Source organism: Gouania willdenowi, chromosome 8, assembly GCF_900634775.1.
Source record: "Gouania willdenowi chromosome 8, fGouWil2.1, whole genome shotgun sequence".
NCBI classification, from domain to species: Eukaryota; Metazoa; Chordata; class Actinopteri; order Blenniiformes; family Gobiesocidae; genus Gouania; species Gouania willdenowi.
The window spans coordinates 33,836,125-33,852,987 of record NC_041051.1 but is presented as its reverse complement, the minus strand read 5'-3'; the positions used below and the strand labels follow the sequence as shown (position 1 = coordinate 33,852,987).

General features: G+C 41.9%; 1 protein-coding gene across 2 annotated transcripts; it reads right to left on the bottom strand.

Annotated features, from left to right (window-relative positions):
* taok2a (TAO kinase 2a) lies at window positions 1–16,751 on the bottom strand. 2 transcript variants are annotated; one of them, XM_028454768.1, is made up of 21 exons: window positions 16,451–16,751; window positions 14,656–15,124; window positions 12,718–12,857; window positions 10,945–11,016; window positions 10,498–10,599; window positions 8,915–8,960; window positions 8,750–8,846; window positions 8,487–8,600; window positions 8,252–8,343; window positions 7,204–7,297; window positions 7,044–7,125; window positions 6,792–6,959; window positions 5,130–5,342; window positions 4,836–4,964; window positions 4,516–4,752; window positions 3,480–3,608; window positions 3,217–3,420; window positions 2,916–3,155; window positions 2,254–2,466; window positions 1,809–1,991; window positions 1–1,659 (listed from the first exon to the last, which is right to left on the bottom strand). In XM_028454768.1, the coding sequence occupies exons 3-21, from the start codon at window positions 12,847–12,849 to the stop codon at window positions 955–957; spliced, it is 3,252 nt and encodes a 1,083-aa protein (XP_028310569.1). In that variant the 5' UTR covers window positions 12,850–12,857; window positions 14,656–15,124; window positions 16,451–16,751; the 3' UTR covers window positions 1–954. The 2 variants fall into 2 exon arrangements, with proteins under 2 accessions (XP_028310569.1, XP_028310568.1); XM_028454767.1 differs by having other exon boundaries at window positions 2,245–2,466; window positions 16,451–16,748.
* Window positions 16,752–16,863: the final 112 nt, after the last annotated feature.

The window sequence follows — 16,863 nt, the reverse complement described above, 5'->3', positions numbered from 1 at the left end:
CTCCAAAGTTTTTCGTTATTTCCATGGATACGGTGAATTATCAGCAGCTTCAGAAGTCCTTTTTTAAAAAGTCGTTTTTTTACTTTAACACTTCACAGATAAAATATGTTTATTTTTATGAAACAATGTCTTCTTCGGTCAGCTGATTAAAGAGGGCTTTTTTTTGGTTTTTTACAAATTTATGAATAAAAGAATCATATTTTAATATAAACAAAGACAGAAATTCTTTGATAATAACATGTAGGGTTCTTTTTAAGGTAAATGTTGCATTTTCCAGTTGTTCAGTCACAACTTTTAGTCATTTATTAACATGTAATTATGTAGAATAATAATGGACGTTGTTTTGTTAAATACGACTTTAATGGAAATACGTAATCCTTTGATTTGCATGTTTACCACATGTTTACGTATTACTACGTACAATCACACCCTAAACACTGAGTTTCTCCAGGCGCCCCCTGCTGTTAGGCCAAAGTATTGCTTAAAGCTATTTCACAGACTTTTAAACGTCAAATTAATGCATCTCTTTACTCTCAGTAACTTCTGAGCTTTTTTAACTTCAGAACTGCGACTCGTGGCACCCCCTGCTGTTTACGAGAGTTCTGTTTTACAATGTTAGTCGTACGAGGTGTTTCTCTGTTGGAAAGCATTTAAAGTTGTCTATATAAAAAAAAAATTAAAATTGAAATCGTTTTCAGCAGTGATAAATCGCCTGTGTGTAATGTGAGCATTGTTGCCCCCTGTTGTCAGACTGAAGTACTGCACTAATTCTATAGATTTTAGACGTTGAATGAACGCATCGGTTTACTCTCAGTAAAGACGTCAGTCAGTAACGTCACAGCTTATTTAAATTCAGAAATGTGTCTCGTGGCGCCCCCTGCTGCCCCCTCTCCCCCCATAGAGGAACAGCTCTGAAAAGCTTCTGGTCTTAAGAGTTTTGCTCTGGTGTTGAGCTCAAGAGTAGGACAGGTGCGATCCATTGGAGATGTGGGAGGTCACTGAGGTGCTTCGGCTAATCCCCCCATCGCCCCCCCCACCTGGGCCCCCGGATGCGGTCCTCCTTAGCGCCATCAGGCCGCGTACGCCACCGCCATATCCGCCCTGAGAGGAGGACGACGAGGAGGTGGAGGAGGGGGGGGAGGTGGCGCGGGCTGCAGGGGGCGGTGGTGGTGGAGGGGGCAGCAGGGCCAGGGACTGGGAGGACAGGAAGTGGTGGGAATGGTGGGGGTACGGGGCGCTCCAGTCACGCTGGCGCTCGTCCCGGTAGAGCTGTGGTGTGCTGTGGTGGTGCTGGTAGTACTGAGGGGGGGCGTGCTGCTGCTGGGGTGCGTGGGTTGAGGGGTGGACCCGCACCGGCTCCTGATTGGACGACACGGACTCCGCCCTGCCGAAGCCACCATGATTCTGGCTGCGCCAGGAGGGCGTGCCCGAGTGCTGCACGCTATGAGTCCATTGGCTGCCAGAGCGGGGTACGGGCCGGGAGGGCCAGGATGGGCCCGAGGGGGGGCCGGGGGCTGCCAGCCCCCCCACTGCCATGTTACTGAAACCTAGACGAAGACTCTCAGAGTCAAAGGACTCCAATTCATGGGCCTGACGCTCCAGGAGAGTCCGTATACGGTCAGAGCGCTCATTCTGGAGAGAGAGCATCTCCTCCTCCACCTGGAAAACACAAAGAGAGAGAGAGACAGACAGAAATGAGGTTCAGGTTTAGCAGATCCTACATCAGGTAGGTGTGTGTGTTCTGAATGAATGATGAGAGTCACCAGTCATAACGGTGCCCAATTTAACCATAGCACCCAGTGCCTCACCCTCTGCTCCAGCAGTGCTCTGCGTATGGACACCCTCTGTTCAAGCTCCTTAGCTTCTCTGTCGTGCTGTGTGTCCGTGTGGATATTTATTTTGCTCTGGTAGGCGTTAAGCAACTCCAACTCCTGCTGCAGCTGCATCATCAGCACCTGATGCTCCGCCTCCTGAGTCTCGTCCAATCGCAGCTGCAGGATCACAGAGACAGATGTCACCGAGTCAGACACGTTACTGCCCTCACAGTTGTGCTGCTGTTAATGTGTGTGTTACTATGGAAACAGGTGTGTTACTATGCTGAAGGCAGTGAAAGTGCGTGTCAGGTGTGTTTTTTCAGGTTTGTAACAACACTTTAAAATACATTAAGGTGTGTTACTAATTGTATAGGTAGTGCGTTCACCTGTCGTGTCGTGTGGTGCGTTCAGGTGCACGGCGGATGCTTGCCTTACTCACAGCCTGCGTGGACAGCATGTCGTTGACGGAGTGGTCGTACTGCTCGGCCAGGATGGCCAGCTTACGTGTTTGTTCCTCTTTGAGTCGTTTGAGGACGGCCTTGTGGTCAGACTTTGGAGTGCTTTCCAACAGGTGGTTCCTCAGAGCTTTGTACTGACGCGTCTGGATCTTACAGGTTTCCTGGAATTGACGCTTCACCTGCAGCTCTTTGGACTAAAAAAAAACCCACACACACATACTTAGACCTGTGAAAGCAGCTACATTGCTAGGTTAGCTATAATAGCTATGTTAACTAAGTTAGCTACGTTAGTTACATTGCCTATGCTACCTACGTTAGCTATATTAGCAACGTTAGCTACCTTAGCTTTGTTACCTATGTTAGCTTTATTACATATTACATTTGTTATTAGGGATGCACCGAATATTCGGCCACCAAATATATTCGGCCGAATATTGAAAAAAAGCAACAGTCGGCCTTCAGTTTACGTCAATGCTATGTTAGCGAGGTTATGTACGTTAGCTATATTTACTATGTTAGATACGTTAACTATGTTAGCAAGGTTATCTATGTTTGCTACATTTACTGTTAGATACGTTAGCTATGTTAGCGAGGTTATTTATGTTAGCTACATTAACTATGTTAGCTAGCGTAGCGCAGGTACCTTGAGGCTCTTGGGCTGCTGCCGGACCTCAGTGGCGTGTTTCTGCCGCAGCTCCTGCTCTCTGCGTTTGTTGTACTCCATCTGATTGGTCAGCTCCGTCTGGTGCTGCGTTCGAATCAGCTCAGCCCGCGTTCTCTGCACCAACACCAACTGTCTGAACTCCAGCTCCTGGGTCGACTCATGATGTCTGAGCAGCATGGCACAGTCCAGGTCCTTCTGGGTCTGCTTCTTATTCAGGTCCTGCCGAGACAGCACGTGTGTGTGTCTGTGTGTGTCACTGTGTGTGTCTGTCAGTGTGTACCTCTCTCAGTAGGTCCTGCTCCAGGTTGTGTCGGACCAACAGCATCTTCCTCTTGTACTGACGGCTCTGCAGCTCGTAGAACTGCCTCTGCCTGCGGAGTAGAGCCGACTCCTCCTCTGCCTGGATCTGCTGCAGACATTCCTTCTGTCTGATCAGCCAGTCTTGTTTCTCACGCTTTGGAGTCGACTGGTTCTCGTTCAGCTCCTGGAAAACTTCAGTGTGAGTGTTGCACCGTCTCCAAAGGTGTGTGCGTGTGTGTTCACCTCCTTCAGCTGATCCTTGCGTTGACGGTACTGTCGTTTCTGAGCCTCTAGTAATGCTGTGAGCTCTTTCTTCTGCTGACCCAGAATGTGCTGCTGGAACTTCTTCTCCTCCGTCATAGCAGCTTTAGTCTGACACACACACACACACACACACACACACACACACACACACACACACACACACACACACACACACACACACACACACACACACACACACACACACACACACACACACACACACACACACACACACACACACACACACACACACACACACACACACACACACACACACACGGGATGTAACGATTCACTGAACTGCCGATACGATTCAATTCAATTCACGATACTGGGTTCACGATTCTCATGATTTATTTTACAAAATAGGACTGTAGACAAATATTCCTTTATTTTTTGGGGGAAAAAAAATACTGTACTATTTTCCTTTTATATTTAATTGTCAAAATAATCCCTTGATAAACTATTCAAAACAATGCAATTTAACTAAAAATAAATCTTGAATGAAATTAATAAAGGAATAATACAAATGAATAAGAAGCCTATTAAATTAAATTCTGGTTCTATAGTAAACAATGAAAAAATACATAATAGCTCTTTTTAAAAGTGCAACTGAAAATGTATTTTGTGCCTTAACAACTGGCATGCAGATATCCTTGCAGTGAAGAAGAGAAGCTAGCTTACAGAGAGAGCTAATAGAAAAACGTGACTTTTACAGATATTCACGTAATATTACAGATATTCTTTCGGTGCTAAAGAGGTAAGGAATCATTTATGAACATGTTTAAGAGTAGAAGGCAGCCAGAAAGAAAGTAGTAGCAGATTACGCCCGCCACCAACACTTTTAGACGAGAAGGATATATAGCGCCCTCTGCTGTTTAAAAAAGTACTGCAATTCAATTTTCAGAGCATCGATGTGAACCGTGATTAATCGTTACATCCCTAACGCGCGCACCCGTTATTAGACACGCACACCCGTTATTAGACACGCACACCTGTTTTTAGACACACACACCTCCTTGTCCATGATGGCCTGGTGCTTCTTGCCCAGCTTGTCTCTCTCTGTCGAGCAGCAGCTCCGTTGGTTTTCCAGCTCCTTGTCCAGTTTCAGCTGGTGCTCGTCCATCTCAGCCTTCAGCTTATTCTCCAGACCCATCAGCTGCTTCTGATGCTGACGCCTCATCCTCTTATAGCCAGACATCTGCTCACGCAGAGCCGAGCCCTGCTCATGCTCCTGGATCTGACGGGTCACCTGACCGACCAATCGCAGTTTGTCGTTTGTCAGCGTCATCATTAATTGTAACCAATCCCTAAGTAAGATCTAGGCGAACGTACCAGGGAGGCGGTGCGGATGGTGGCGAAGTGGTCTCTGTTCCTGTAATACGCCCGACGGCGAGCGGCGGACGGAGCCTGAGGCTGGTCCAGCTCAGGCTGATACGGGTCGTCATAGATGTTGTCCTGATTCTGAGGAGAAACATCTGCATCACTCACATGTTTAAAACATTACTGCAGCCAAACCGAGAGTGCAAAGAATTATGGGAAATGGAGTTTAGCTGGGAAGTGTTGCTATACAAGGAGAAGAATGTTCACCATGTTTAGTACCACTGGGTGGTGTATGTGTTGTGTTACCGTAGGTCTGTGTATAACTGATCCACTAGAGGCCACAGTGTGCTCTCCCTCTGTCATCATGGCCATCTCGTTACTGCTGCTGTCGTCTGAGGCATCAACCAAGCTGGTGACGGAGCTGCTCTGTGAACTGGCTGAGATGGACATACTGGGGACAGATTGGGAGCTCTCCATGCTGTTCACTGTGCCCGTCTGCAGCAGGTAGGGCTCCACTTCCTGTAGGCACACAAAAACCAGGAAGTAGAAGAAGCAGGAACGGGAAGTAAAGCAGGAGGAAAGGAAACTAAAGAGGAAACGTAACAAGCATCAGAGGTTTTTACAGAATGTCTCCATCCATCCTTCCTCAGAAATACTTTGTTTATCTCAGGGAGAAATCACTTTGTCACAGAGGCTCAAGAAAATTATAAATGAAAAGAATAAACAATAAAACAAAAATAATCAAGTAAAAGACCGTTAATAAGCCTCCACTTGGCCATAGTGGAGTTTGGAGTGTGACTGAGGTTGTGGACAGGCGTCTTTTATACTGATAACCAGTTCAAACTGGTGCCGTTAATACAGGTAACGAGTGGAGGACAGAGTGGAACTAAGCACGCATGTCCTGGGGGGTCAGAGGGATATAAACGTAAACAAGCTCATTCACTCTGATATTTTCAACCTAACAGCGTTTGTAATGTGATTCCAGAGATCACTAGTGTTTATATTATTAATATTACACAGGAGGAGTGACCAGGGTTTTCCTCTGATGTCACTTTCATTCGATCCAAGCACTTTTAAAAACCAATGGAAGCAGCTCAGCAGCAGTATGGAAGCAAGGGTAATCTTCTTGTTTCCACACAGGTGACCTCTGGTGGACAAAAACAGACTCTCTCTCACCAACTCTCCAGCGAGAGGAATTCAGACTGTACCTGGGAATGATGCACATACCTGAGCACTTCAGTAAAACCGATGTTAGAATCAGTATTAAAGCGACAGACCTCCTCTGCTTCCACACTCCTCTCCCAAGCTTTTAACTTATGATTGTTATGTATTTACTTTGTTATTAGTTTCATTCTTCGACTTGTGTAATTGTTTAAACAACTATAAAGTGTAGTTGAGTTTTTGAAAAGCGCTTCTAAATAAAATGTATTATTATTATTGATGGGACAAGTGTGAAAAGGACAGTATGATTCTCACTTTGAAAAGGTAAATTTACGAAGTACACCATTCACTAACCAGGTCCTATTAAGCTATTATTTTAATTCAATTTACACATTCAAAGGAAGTGCATAGGATGGACACTAAACGGGCCGATAAATTAAAATCGGGGCTTTCGCCGCACTGATCAGCTGATTGATCACTGTTTAAAAAGCAGGAAAAACCTGATTTTTTTAGCTTTAGCAGCATTAGCTTTAGCAGCTAACTCAGCATTTCTGCTTGGGAGCAACGCTCCAATGGATAAAATAATCTAAATCTCTTTCAGACAGTGGAGAGTTTATCCCTTTTGACCTTTGACCTCGTGTGTGAGAATGAAATGAGAGCGAGATTTTCAAGAGTGTGAAAAGGCTAATTAAATAAGGATGAAACACAAATGTACGCATTACAGTAGGAAAAATAAAATAAATATTAAATAAATTAAAGTTCAAAAAGCTGTCAGGCTAAAGTGATGAATTACACCCCCCCCCTCACCTCCTCCTCCTCCCCTCCCTCAGTCATGGGTCCGTTGTGCGTCTCCTGGAACAGGATCTTCTTCATCTTGCGGTACTGCAGGTTGTCCAGTTCTCTGACGGCGTCCTTGGTGCGAGCGATCAGGTCCATGACCACGCTGAGAGGACGTTCTCTGCTCAGGAAGCGATGCTGTGGACAGAAGCAGAGGAAAGGGGGGGTTATGAGGATCTAAAGGAGGACTTCACGTGGGAAAGAAAAGCAACAAGGGCTCACGTTTAGCAGCACGTCAGACGTAGGTCGGTCCTGGGGGATTTTCTGAAGACAGGAGTCCACAAAGTTACGGAAACAGTCCGACCTGGAGGTGGAGGAACAGGTTAGCACCTGTGAGGCAGCGCTGAGGGAAAAAAAGGCGATCATAGAGGCGGAACCTCACCAGTGGTTGGACTGGAGGAGGGGGCTCTCGTTCTGGGCGATGTGGTATAAGGCACTCATAGCGTTCATGTTGAAGAGAGGAGGCTTCCTCTCAGCTGTGGACAGACAGGACAGATGTTACAGATGTTACATCTAGGGCTGCACCAATACACAATTCTCTGACCGATCTTTAACAAGTCTGACCTTAAGTCTGACATTAAACACCTTGAATGTTTTAATCTTATTTTATTGTGAAACAATAGAAACATGTTTTAACTGCACATGAGGTAGTTCTGTCTAATATAAATAAAGTTTAGAACATTGTTTAAAATATAAATATATATATATATAAATATAAATATAAATTTTCATTTTAAAAACAAACTAAACGTGTCCAACACTGCAGAACTGTTTTCAGCTCTTTGACTAAAATAAAGTGCACAGTCAGCAGTATTTAGGTTTTACTAATAAAGAAAATCACAGGGTTTGAAGTACATGATCAAATAATAATTTACTAAACATCTTAAAGACTCATTAAAGTGTAGAGCAAAAAAAAACAAATGTCCAGATGCAGCAGCTTTGTGGATATTTAAAGATTAAACTAAAAATTACTTCAACAGCTACAGAATAAAAGCTCCTAAAAGTCAAACATTCTAGAAAATAAATAAATAAATAAATAAAGTGCAGCATGTGGAAAATTGACGAGTAAAATTAACATGACACACGTTTGAGCTAACAGAGCTAACAGTGGCTAACAGAGCTAACAATGGCTAACAGAGCTAACAATAGCTAACAGTGGCTAACAGAGCTAACAATAGCTAACAGACTGGCTTTTTGCTTTCGCGAGCTTTTGTTTCAGCATTAGCTTGATTGCTAACTTCAAATGCTACAAACTCAGTGGTGGTTAAAAAATGGTGATTGAGGTCATGTTTTATTTACAGCTCCATCACCACTAATTATTATTATTTACATGTTACATTAATTATAAAATGTGATCCTTTGCTCCCTTATTTTGTGTAAAACTACTGAACTGTGACATGCTAGGCTAACCATGAGGAGGTGGTCCTTACCCAGCTCTATAGACGTGATTCCCAGAGACCAAACATCTACCTTCCCGTCGTACTGACCCTCATCCATGGCCAGGATCACCTCAGGAGCCATCCTGACACACACACACACGCGCACACACACCTTTATACGTCTGTGATTAACAGTTATCAGCTGTGATGTAGACATTTGTTGACCCTTTTTTGTTCTGTTAAGACATTTAAAAATAAATCAAGTATAAACTGTTACATTTCTCACCAGTACGGCGTTCCCACAAATGAGTTGGCAGGTGCCACGATGGAGGCGGAGCCAAAGTCTCCCAGTTTGACCAACCCAGGCTCGGTCAGCAGGATGTTTCCTGCTTTCACGTCCCTGCGGGAGCGGAACACGCGCACACGCACACACACACACACACACACACACCCCTTATTTTCCTTCACTGTAAATATTTTATTCTCTGAAATGTGGTGCCTAAAAAAAAACTGATTGGGAAACTGATTTTTTTTTTTTTTTATCGTTACCTGTGGATCATGTTGTGAGAGTGAAGGTAGGCCAGTCCCTGCAGTGCACCATGGGTAATGGCTGCTATTTCTACTTCCTGAAGTGGCTTTTTGTGAACTGAAGAAAATAAAAAAGTTAGTGAAATAATAGTGAAAAGGTAAAGAACGAAAGAGAGAGAGACGAACCTTCCAGCAGGTCAGAGGCTGAGCCGAGGCAGTACTCCATCACCAGCTGACACACACACACACACACACACGCACGCACGCACGCACGCACACGCACACACAGAAAAATAATAAACTAAAACAAAGATTGTTTCACTTTGCTTTAAAGGGGACATATCATGGTTTTAAATCCTTCCTTTTTAGATATAAATCACACAGTTGTGGTCTATATAAAGCAGAACTGCAATGCTTGGGTCTGAATTCCTCATTATTATAGCTCCACCCCTTTTCTACCCCTTTTCTGATGTGCTTCTAAGAGCAACTCGTTTTGGTGCTGTCTCTTTAAATGCAAATGAGACACTTCATACCCCGCCCCCTCTCCAGGTTCAACTCCACCCTGCTCGGCCATTTTTGTAGTTTGATAGAAGAGATACGGCTATGTAGCGGAGCAGAAAATTTTTATTCAGAGATTATTTACACAATGTCAACAACGTTAGACTTGTCCATCCAGCCTTACATGTTCCAGCCAGAGTCTGACCCAGTGGAACGAGATGAAAATGAAGATGATGAACCTGCAGAACCCTAACAAGTGAGCTAACACAAGCACCGAGCTAACGCTAGCGCCAAGCTAACGTCATGAAATGCATTTTAATACAGTCTTTTCAAAGACAAAAACGTCAAAATGAAATGACTAATGAAAACTTTAGACTTAAATTAAATCACGTAGGCCATATCATCAAGGATCTAAAACGAGCACACAGCGCTAACATATGAAGACGGTGCTAATGCTAATGCTAACAAAACAATGACAGGGACGTCTTATCATCACACTTTTTAGCGTTATTTACAGCTTACCGAAGTGCTCTGTTCATCGTCTCCAAAGATAGAAGGAATTGAACCCTCAATCAGACAAAGTCTTTCTGTAAATCCTTCTTTATACTGGTGGAGGTTGATGAAGCAGTCATCATTGAAGTGCTTCACACACACAGAAATGACCTTATCCACAGATGTGGTACATTTCTATAAAAAATAAAACTCAACCAGACACTTTGAAAAGGTTCTGATGCTGGGAGACGGTGTAATGAAGCGTGTGGGTTACTACATCCAACAACCCAACATTTTGACTTATCCTCTCGTAACTTCTGCATCCTGGAGCTTGGACTACAAAATAAAAGCCAGAAATAAAAATGGCGGATTGCTCGAAGTGTTGGACCTGGAGTCGATGTCCTAATATGGCAGTTCTGCTGCAAATACTGTGACGTTATTGTTCAAAAAACGTAATAGAGAATAGAAAAATCAAAACAGATTGAAAAATATGACCAAAACAGAATAAAAAGATATCTACGGAGCACCTGAAGAGACTAATTTGGACTTTTCTGTACTTCTAAACAATCTAAATATACAGCAAAATGCATTTAAGGGCTAAAAAAGTGGATTTAGCATGATATGTCCCCTTTTAAGCAAAAATAAAAACAAAGTTTCATGTTTTATTTTGGAGGAAGTTTGGTGATTAGTTTCTGAATCCCACAGAAAGTCAGAATGATCGGTGTCAGTTAGAGGTGGGAGGAGCTACTGTGGTAGTCCAGTATGAGTGTGGTACTCACCCAGGCCGTGTGCTCCCTCAGGTAACAGCCTCGATATTCGATGGTGTTTGGATGACGAAGCTTCTGCAGGAACTTCACCTCTTTGATGATGTCCTGCCATTTCTACACAAACACAGAGTGTGTGTGTGTGTTTAAAGTGCGTCACATCGCAGCCGCTCTAACGAGAAGATATTGTTCCTGGTCTGTGTATGTAGGCCAGGGGGCGCCTCAGGTTAAAGAGGCGGAGCTACAAACTCATGTGTTTTACCTGTGGGACCATTACAGGCTCCTGATGACCTTTACCAGTACAGTCACTGGTAGTAGATCATGTAGTGGTTTCTATGGTTTTAGGCTTGATGGATGACAGTTGGTTTTATGGTACACAGCTTTGTACTGGTTTGACTCTGGTTTCCCACAGTTTATCAACTGGTTTAATGGGTTTTTTACTGATTCTACTGCTTTGCTCACCTCGTTGGTCTGTTTGCCGCTGTACGACATCTTCTTGATGGCAACCACCTCATTGTTACGCACATCTCGAGCCTGTCGGATAAAAAAAAAAACTCGTGGTGAAGTTTGATCTAAATCAGAAGTTTCCATGAATCGTGTTATCTGTATTAGCAGCTGTTAGCCTTTAGCACACACTAGTGCGCCCACAGTTAGCCTTTAGCACACACAGCCTGACTCTACACAAACCTTTCCAGTGGAGGCGGTGCACCCTTACCCGTACCGTAGTTTTGTATGAAGTAAAGATTGACAGTGATTTGAGATATGATATTTGCAAAATGTTTTAGTGTCAATATTTGATTTTTCTGCAACAAGCAGTGGCTGAAATAACAGGTCATTAATTTTATATAATTTTAAAAGATGTAAGAAAAATGTTTTAAATAACAGTAAATCATAACAACAGGTTACATATTTTTTTTTTTTTTTTCAGAAATGCTGTACATGAATGAAGTTAACAGTAACATAACCAACTTATCATCTGCATTGTTTCACCATGAATTAAATTCAGAGGGTCCAGCTCTGATAGTGGGGTCTCCTAACCCTCTTCCCCTGGTCAGGGGTCTGTAACCTTTACTCTACAAGGAACCATTTAACCTCATCTCACCTGGATTAAAGTCCTCCTGGAGCCATAAATACCTTCTCTATGAAGACAATACAGTGGATTACATTATATACAGTTAGAATTATATAGAATAATGTTTGATTTGATTTATATTGATCATGTAAATAGAAACTTAAAAACAGTTCAAAATGAAATAAAGTAAATTAACATAAATAAATCACAATAAAACAGTATCTTTATCTTCAAATTCTTACACATCTCAGTTTACATGAACACAATGTTTATAAAGAAGATTTTTATAGTTAATGTATATGAAAGTCTACAAAAAGTAACATGAATATAATAACACATGATCATGTGATCAACACATGCTAATTACTCATTTCTTGCCACACATAAAACATACATATTTAACCTGTACATTGGTGGTTAAATGAATCTGTTCCCACACAATTAAAATCTGTATTTTCTTCCAGAAATAGTGTTTTTGTTGGTTTAGTTTCTTACCAGGGATTTAAAACTTAAGGTTAGTCACAGGTGGAGGAAAGTTGATGGTCTGTAGATGTTGTTGGAGGTGAAGTAGGAATGTGCTGAGTCATTGTACAACCTGATTAATTTTAGGTTAATAAATTGGTATATCTTGATTTTATTTGTCATTAATCATTAATAGTTTCTGTAAAAAATAACTATTTATTTCAATAGTTTTTTTTAAAGCTATAGGGAGCCATTGTATAAGAGTCAAAGGGCCACATTAGGCTCCAGAGCCACAGGTTGCAGACCACTGGTCTGAGAGAACCACAGCTGAACATTTGTCCTGGTATCATAGTCCATCAGTTCTGGTCCCTCCATGATGATTTTGATGAGGTCCTCCACAGTATCAGTGTGTAGATTGGCCCTCATATCTGACTTTATTACATTTTATGTTGAGAACCCTCTCTCACAGACTGCAGCTGATTTTGGGAGCTGCTCTGCAGTTGTACGCACTCTTCCCTGCCCCCCCAGGTCCGATGAGCACACCCCACATGCGCTCCATCACTTTGCTCAGTGCGCTCAGGGACCTGATGATTTACAAATTAAGCAGAGTGTGTGTGTGTGTGTGTGTGTGTGTGTGTGTGTGTGTGTGTGTGTGTGTGTGCGTGTGTGTGTGTGTGTGTGTGTGTGTGTGTGTCACTCACAAAGTAAACAGCTCCAAAGCTTCCGTGTCCGATCTCTCGCAGGTCGGCAAAAAGCTTCTCTGGATCATCTTTACAGAAAAGGTCGGCCACGTCCGGGTCCTTTAGGCTCCCCACGCGCACATTGGAGGGCATGGCCGAGCCTGCAATGGGAGGTGCCACACCACAACTATTACTGAATAATATACAACAAACTGACATATAGATTTTATATATATATATATATATATAATAAAATAATTACGATAAAATAATTAACACCAACAAACTTGATCAATCACACATTGATAAATACTTGTTAAATAAAATAATAATATTCATAAATGCCAAATAAATAAGACTGACAAATATTAAAAGAGATAAACATTACAGTTTCTTCCTGTGTTTTATTTGTATCTGATGGAGTTTTTCTGTCAGTTTAAACAAATCAAACCAAAATCAGATCTTGATCGTGGTCTAGATTCAGGTTTGTCCTGAAACCGTGCAGTGATTAGACGCTAACCGGGCTAGCGCGGCTGCAGCCTAATGTACCGCTAACAGTCAGAGGCTGATCGTTCACTCAGCCACTTTCTATTTATATACACACTGATGTGCTGAGTGTGAGAACAGCTGAGAGGAAACACACACACAATAGTGACACACACACACACACACACTGTGTCACATGACTAGATTAAAAAAATCTAGTCATTTAAAGAACAGATCTGTTCTTTGTTACAGATTTATAAAGAAGGAAACTACTGTGTATTGTAGAAGTTAATGTGCTTCTTTCTCTGATGTTTTAGTTAGCTTAGCACATAGCGGCGCTGCCTAAACAAGATTCACGAATAAAGGGGCGGGGCTGTGTTATAAGATGCACTTTAGTTTTAAGGATGTGTGGTGTATGCGGTAGACACTATAAATTATATAAAAGTAGCCTATGGTAGAGAAATCTGGAGTCTATCGACCAATCACAATCATGCTTGTTGATGACATCATCGGGTCTGTCTCTGCCTGACAACGGAGCAGGAGGAGCTGATTAACATGAAATAAAAACAACCATTGTTATTTATTGTGTTTTTCATCAAATGAACAATAGTTTTGCATCAATTTCATCAGTTATTTGGGTTCATTTGCACTATTTTACACCATAGAGTGCAGAGTTTAATTTAGAGTTTAGATATGTTTTTTTTATGTATTGATTTATTAATGTACTTTTACTAAAGGGCCTTATAACCCAATCAGAAACACTAAACTAGTCATTGCCATGGTTTTAGTTTTCTGACTGGAAGCTTGAAATCAGGGCTTTATAAAGTGACAGCAGTGTGTGTTTAATGTTCGTTACACTGACCTAAAATTTAAGATATTTTCATTCACATTCTTCAGTTAATAACTGACATAATAAATAGATGATTATCCTGATCAGTCACACTCTACAGGATTGTCTCTGGGACTATTTTTAATCCAAAAAGATCGGGATTTCCAAAATACCTCAATTTTATTACATACAAAACAAACAATACACTTTAATCTATATATTATATTTGGTTATAGTTTACCTTAAACAATCTGGTTATCTTTTACCTTGAAAAAAAAAATCTAGTTTTTAATATAAAACAACTTAAATGAAGCAACACAAAATAAACAGTTGTCATTTGATGATGAATTTAAAGGTTTCTCGTTGTATTTACTATCAAATTAATATTAATAAAGATAATTAAAATGCTTAGCAGAGAGCTAGCTCGGGTGCTAACGGCAGTGCTCATGGATGCTAACCGGTGACCTAATAAAACCTAAGATGGGAGCTAATCCGGTGCTAACAGATGCTAACCAGAAAGCTAACAGAAGCTAACCGGATACTAATTAAAACCTATGCCAAGAGCTCGCCTGGTGCTAACAGACGCTAACTCGGGGCTACTCCGGGAGCTCCGGTGGAAACCTAGCCGCCTCCGCCTCACTCACCGCGGCTTGTTGTTGTTGTGGTTCCGATAAACAACAGTTTGCAGCCAAGCTAGCAGCTAACGGACCTCCTCATATCCAGATCAAAGCAGCTTCAACACGCCGTGTCACCCATCGCCTGCCCCGGGCAGTCCTCCTCGGGGTGTCCAACAGGGTTAGTGGTGGTTCTGCTCACTTTGAGCAGCCTCTGGGTCACAGGCGGAGTGTTAGCTCGGCGGGGCCAGCCAGGCTGGCTCCCCACGAACCGGAGCCGGTCTCCACCGGAGCCTCTGAGAAACACAGCAGGGGTCAAAGACCGAGGTCCATCCCTGACCGGAGCCGTTCCGAAACACACCGAAGGCTAAACCCCGACCCACATCCCGGACCGGTGCTGTTTTTTGTTCGAAGTGAAGACAAGATGGCTCGGACTGCCGGGGAGGGACGAGCGGGGCCGTTTCCTGCTGCGTCCTCCCAGCTGTCTGAGCCCAATGACCTAGATTAGAATAAAACACAAAGAATATAGAAACAGCACCAAGACATGAGAATAAATTACTCCCGTATTTAAATAAAGAATTAAAAAAATACTCTAAAAAGTCTAATAGTGGAAGTAATCTAAAAACACAATAAAAAAAAATACTGTAAAATTAAAATTACATATACTTAAAATAACAAAACAAAAATGGTATACTAAAAATAAATAAAGTACTTTAAAGCCAAATTATTACACTGGCTTCAATAAATCCAAAAATATTTACAATGACTAATAATAAACCTTTTATTTCTTCCATCTTGTTCCAACCTTGCATTTAAATCCTGGTTAAACAAAGGTCTGCAGATCCTTGTTTGACTTCTATATTGATGGTATTTTCCCTTCATTTACAGATTGTCAAAAAAATTTAACTCTCCCTCATTCTAATTTATTCTATTTCTTATAGATTCAGCATTTTCACTTTCCTAATCACCCCCGAGACCTTGATGGACTCCCTTCTCTTGCTGAAAACAATACAAAAATCTGACTTCAATCTTATACATTTTTAGGATAAACCCGACCTCCCTGAATTCCCTGAGAGCTGTCTTGGATCGAGACCCTAAAATAGCATTTTTTCTGTGAAGCAATTATTTTATTTCAAGCATGTGATGCTAATTTAAACTCATTTGTGGCAAAAAGGTGGCAACAATTTGGTCCGGTTGATTTTTTAAACTCTGTAAAATAATGTACATTTTGGCTTTTTAACACCTGTGTAACAAACACATTTGGAATTGCAACAATTTATAGGAGAAATGGTGTAATTTGTGGAAAATTTCAATGGGTGCCAATACTACTTTCGTCCATGACTGTATGTGTGTGTGTGTAAGTGACGTGCAGTGATCACTAGGGTTGGGTAGGCAGGGCGTTGCAAATCGAGACCACCAATGACAATTTCATATGTTGCTGCTGGCAAGTGTTAATTCAATTCAACTTTATTTGCACAATTTACAACAAAGTCATCTCATTGCGATTATCAAAATATAAAATTCATAATAAGAAAGAAAAAAACCAATAAGATCCACATGAACAAGTATTTATCATCTAACAAAATCAACATCATAAACACCATTAAAGAAACATAAACATTATTTAATATATCCTCCATACTCTCCCAACAACATATATCTCATGACACGACAGCACATCTGTTGTTTGTGTTGGAAACACAGAAACATGGAGAAAATGTCAACAACAACAACTCAGAACATCATCAGTGAGGAACATCCACAAAGTCAATCCTTCCTTTTGTTCCATTCACTGTAGAAAGTACCAACAATGTTCTGACCTTACCTTTGCTGAAGGTCTGGTAGCTCAGGTGTTGGTCTCCATCTTTTAAAAGATGTTGTTTTTCCTCAAAATAAAGTTTCTTTATCATCTCTAGCGCTGTCATCCTGACTTTAGCGTTCTCCCGCCCACTAGCTAGAGAACATAGCAGGAGCGGAGCATGATATAGATTAACTAATGCACTGTAAACGTACATATAGCATTTAGCATAGCACGGTAAATGGTTTTCATTTTGGGGAACCGGCTGCGCATGCGCTAACACATAAAAACACGCTATGGGAACAGAGGCAGAGCAGCAATGTGCTTTTGGGAGGGGGTGTGGCCTCCTCCTCCTGCCTTACAGCTGAGTGGGACTGTGCAGCGTCTCTGCAGCACCAGGAAATAGTGATGTTTAGTCATTTATGCTATGAAAAGCACAA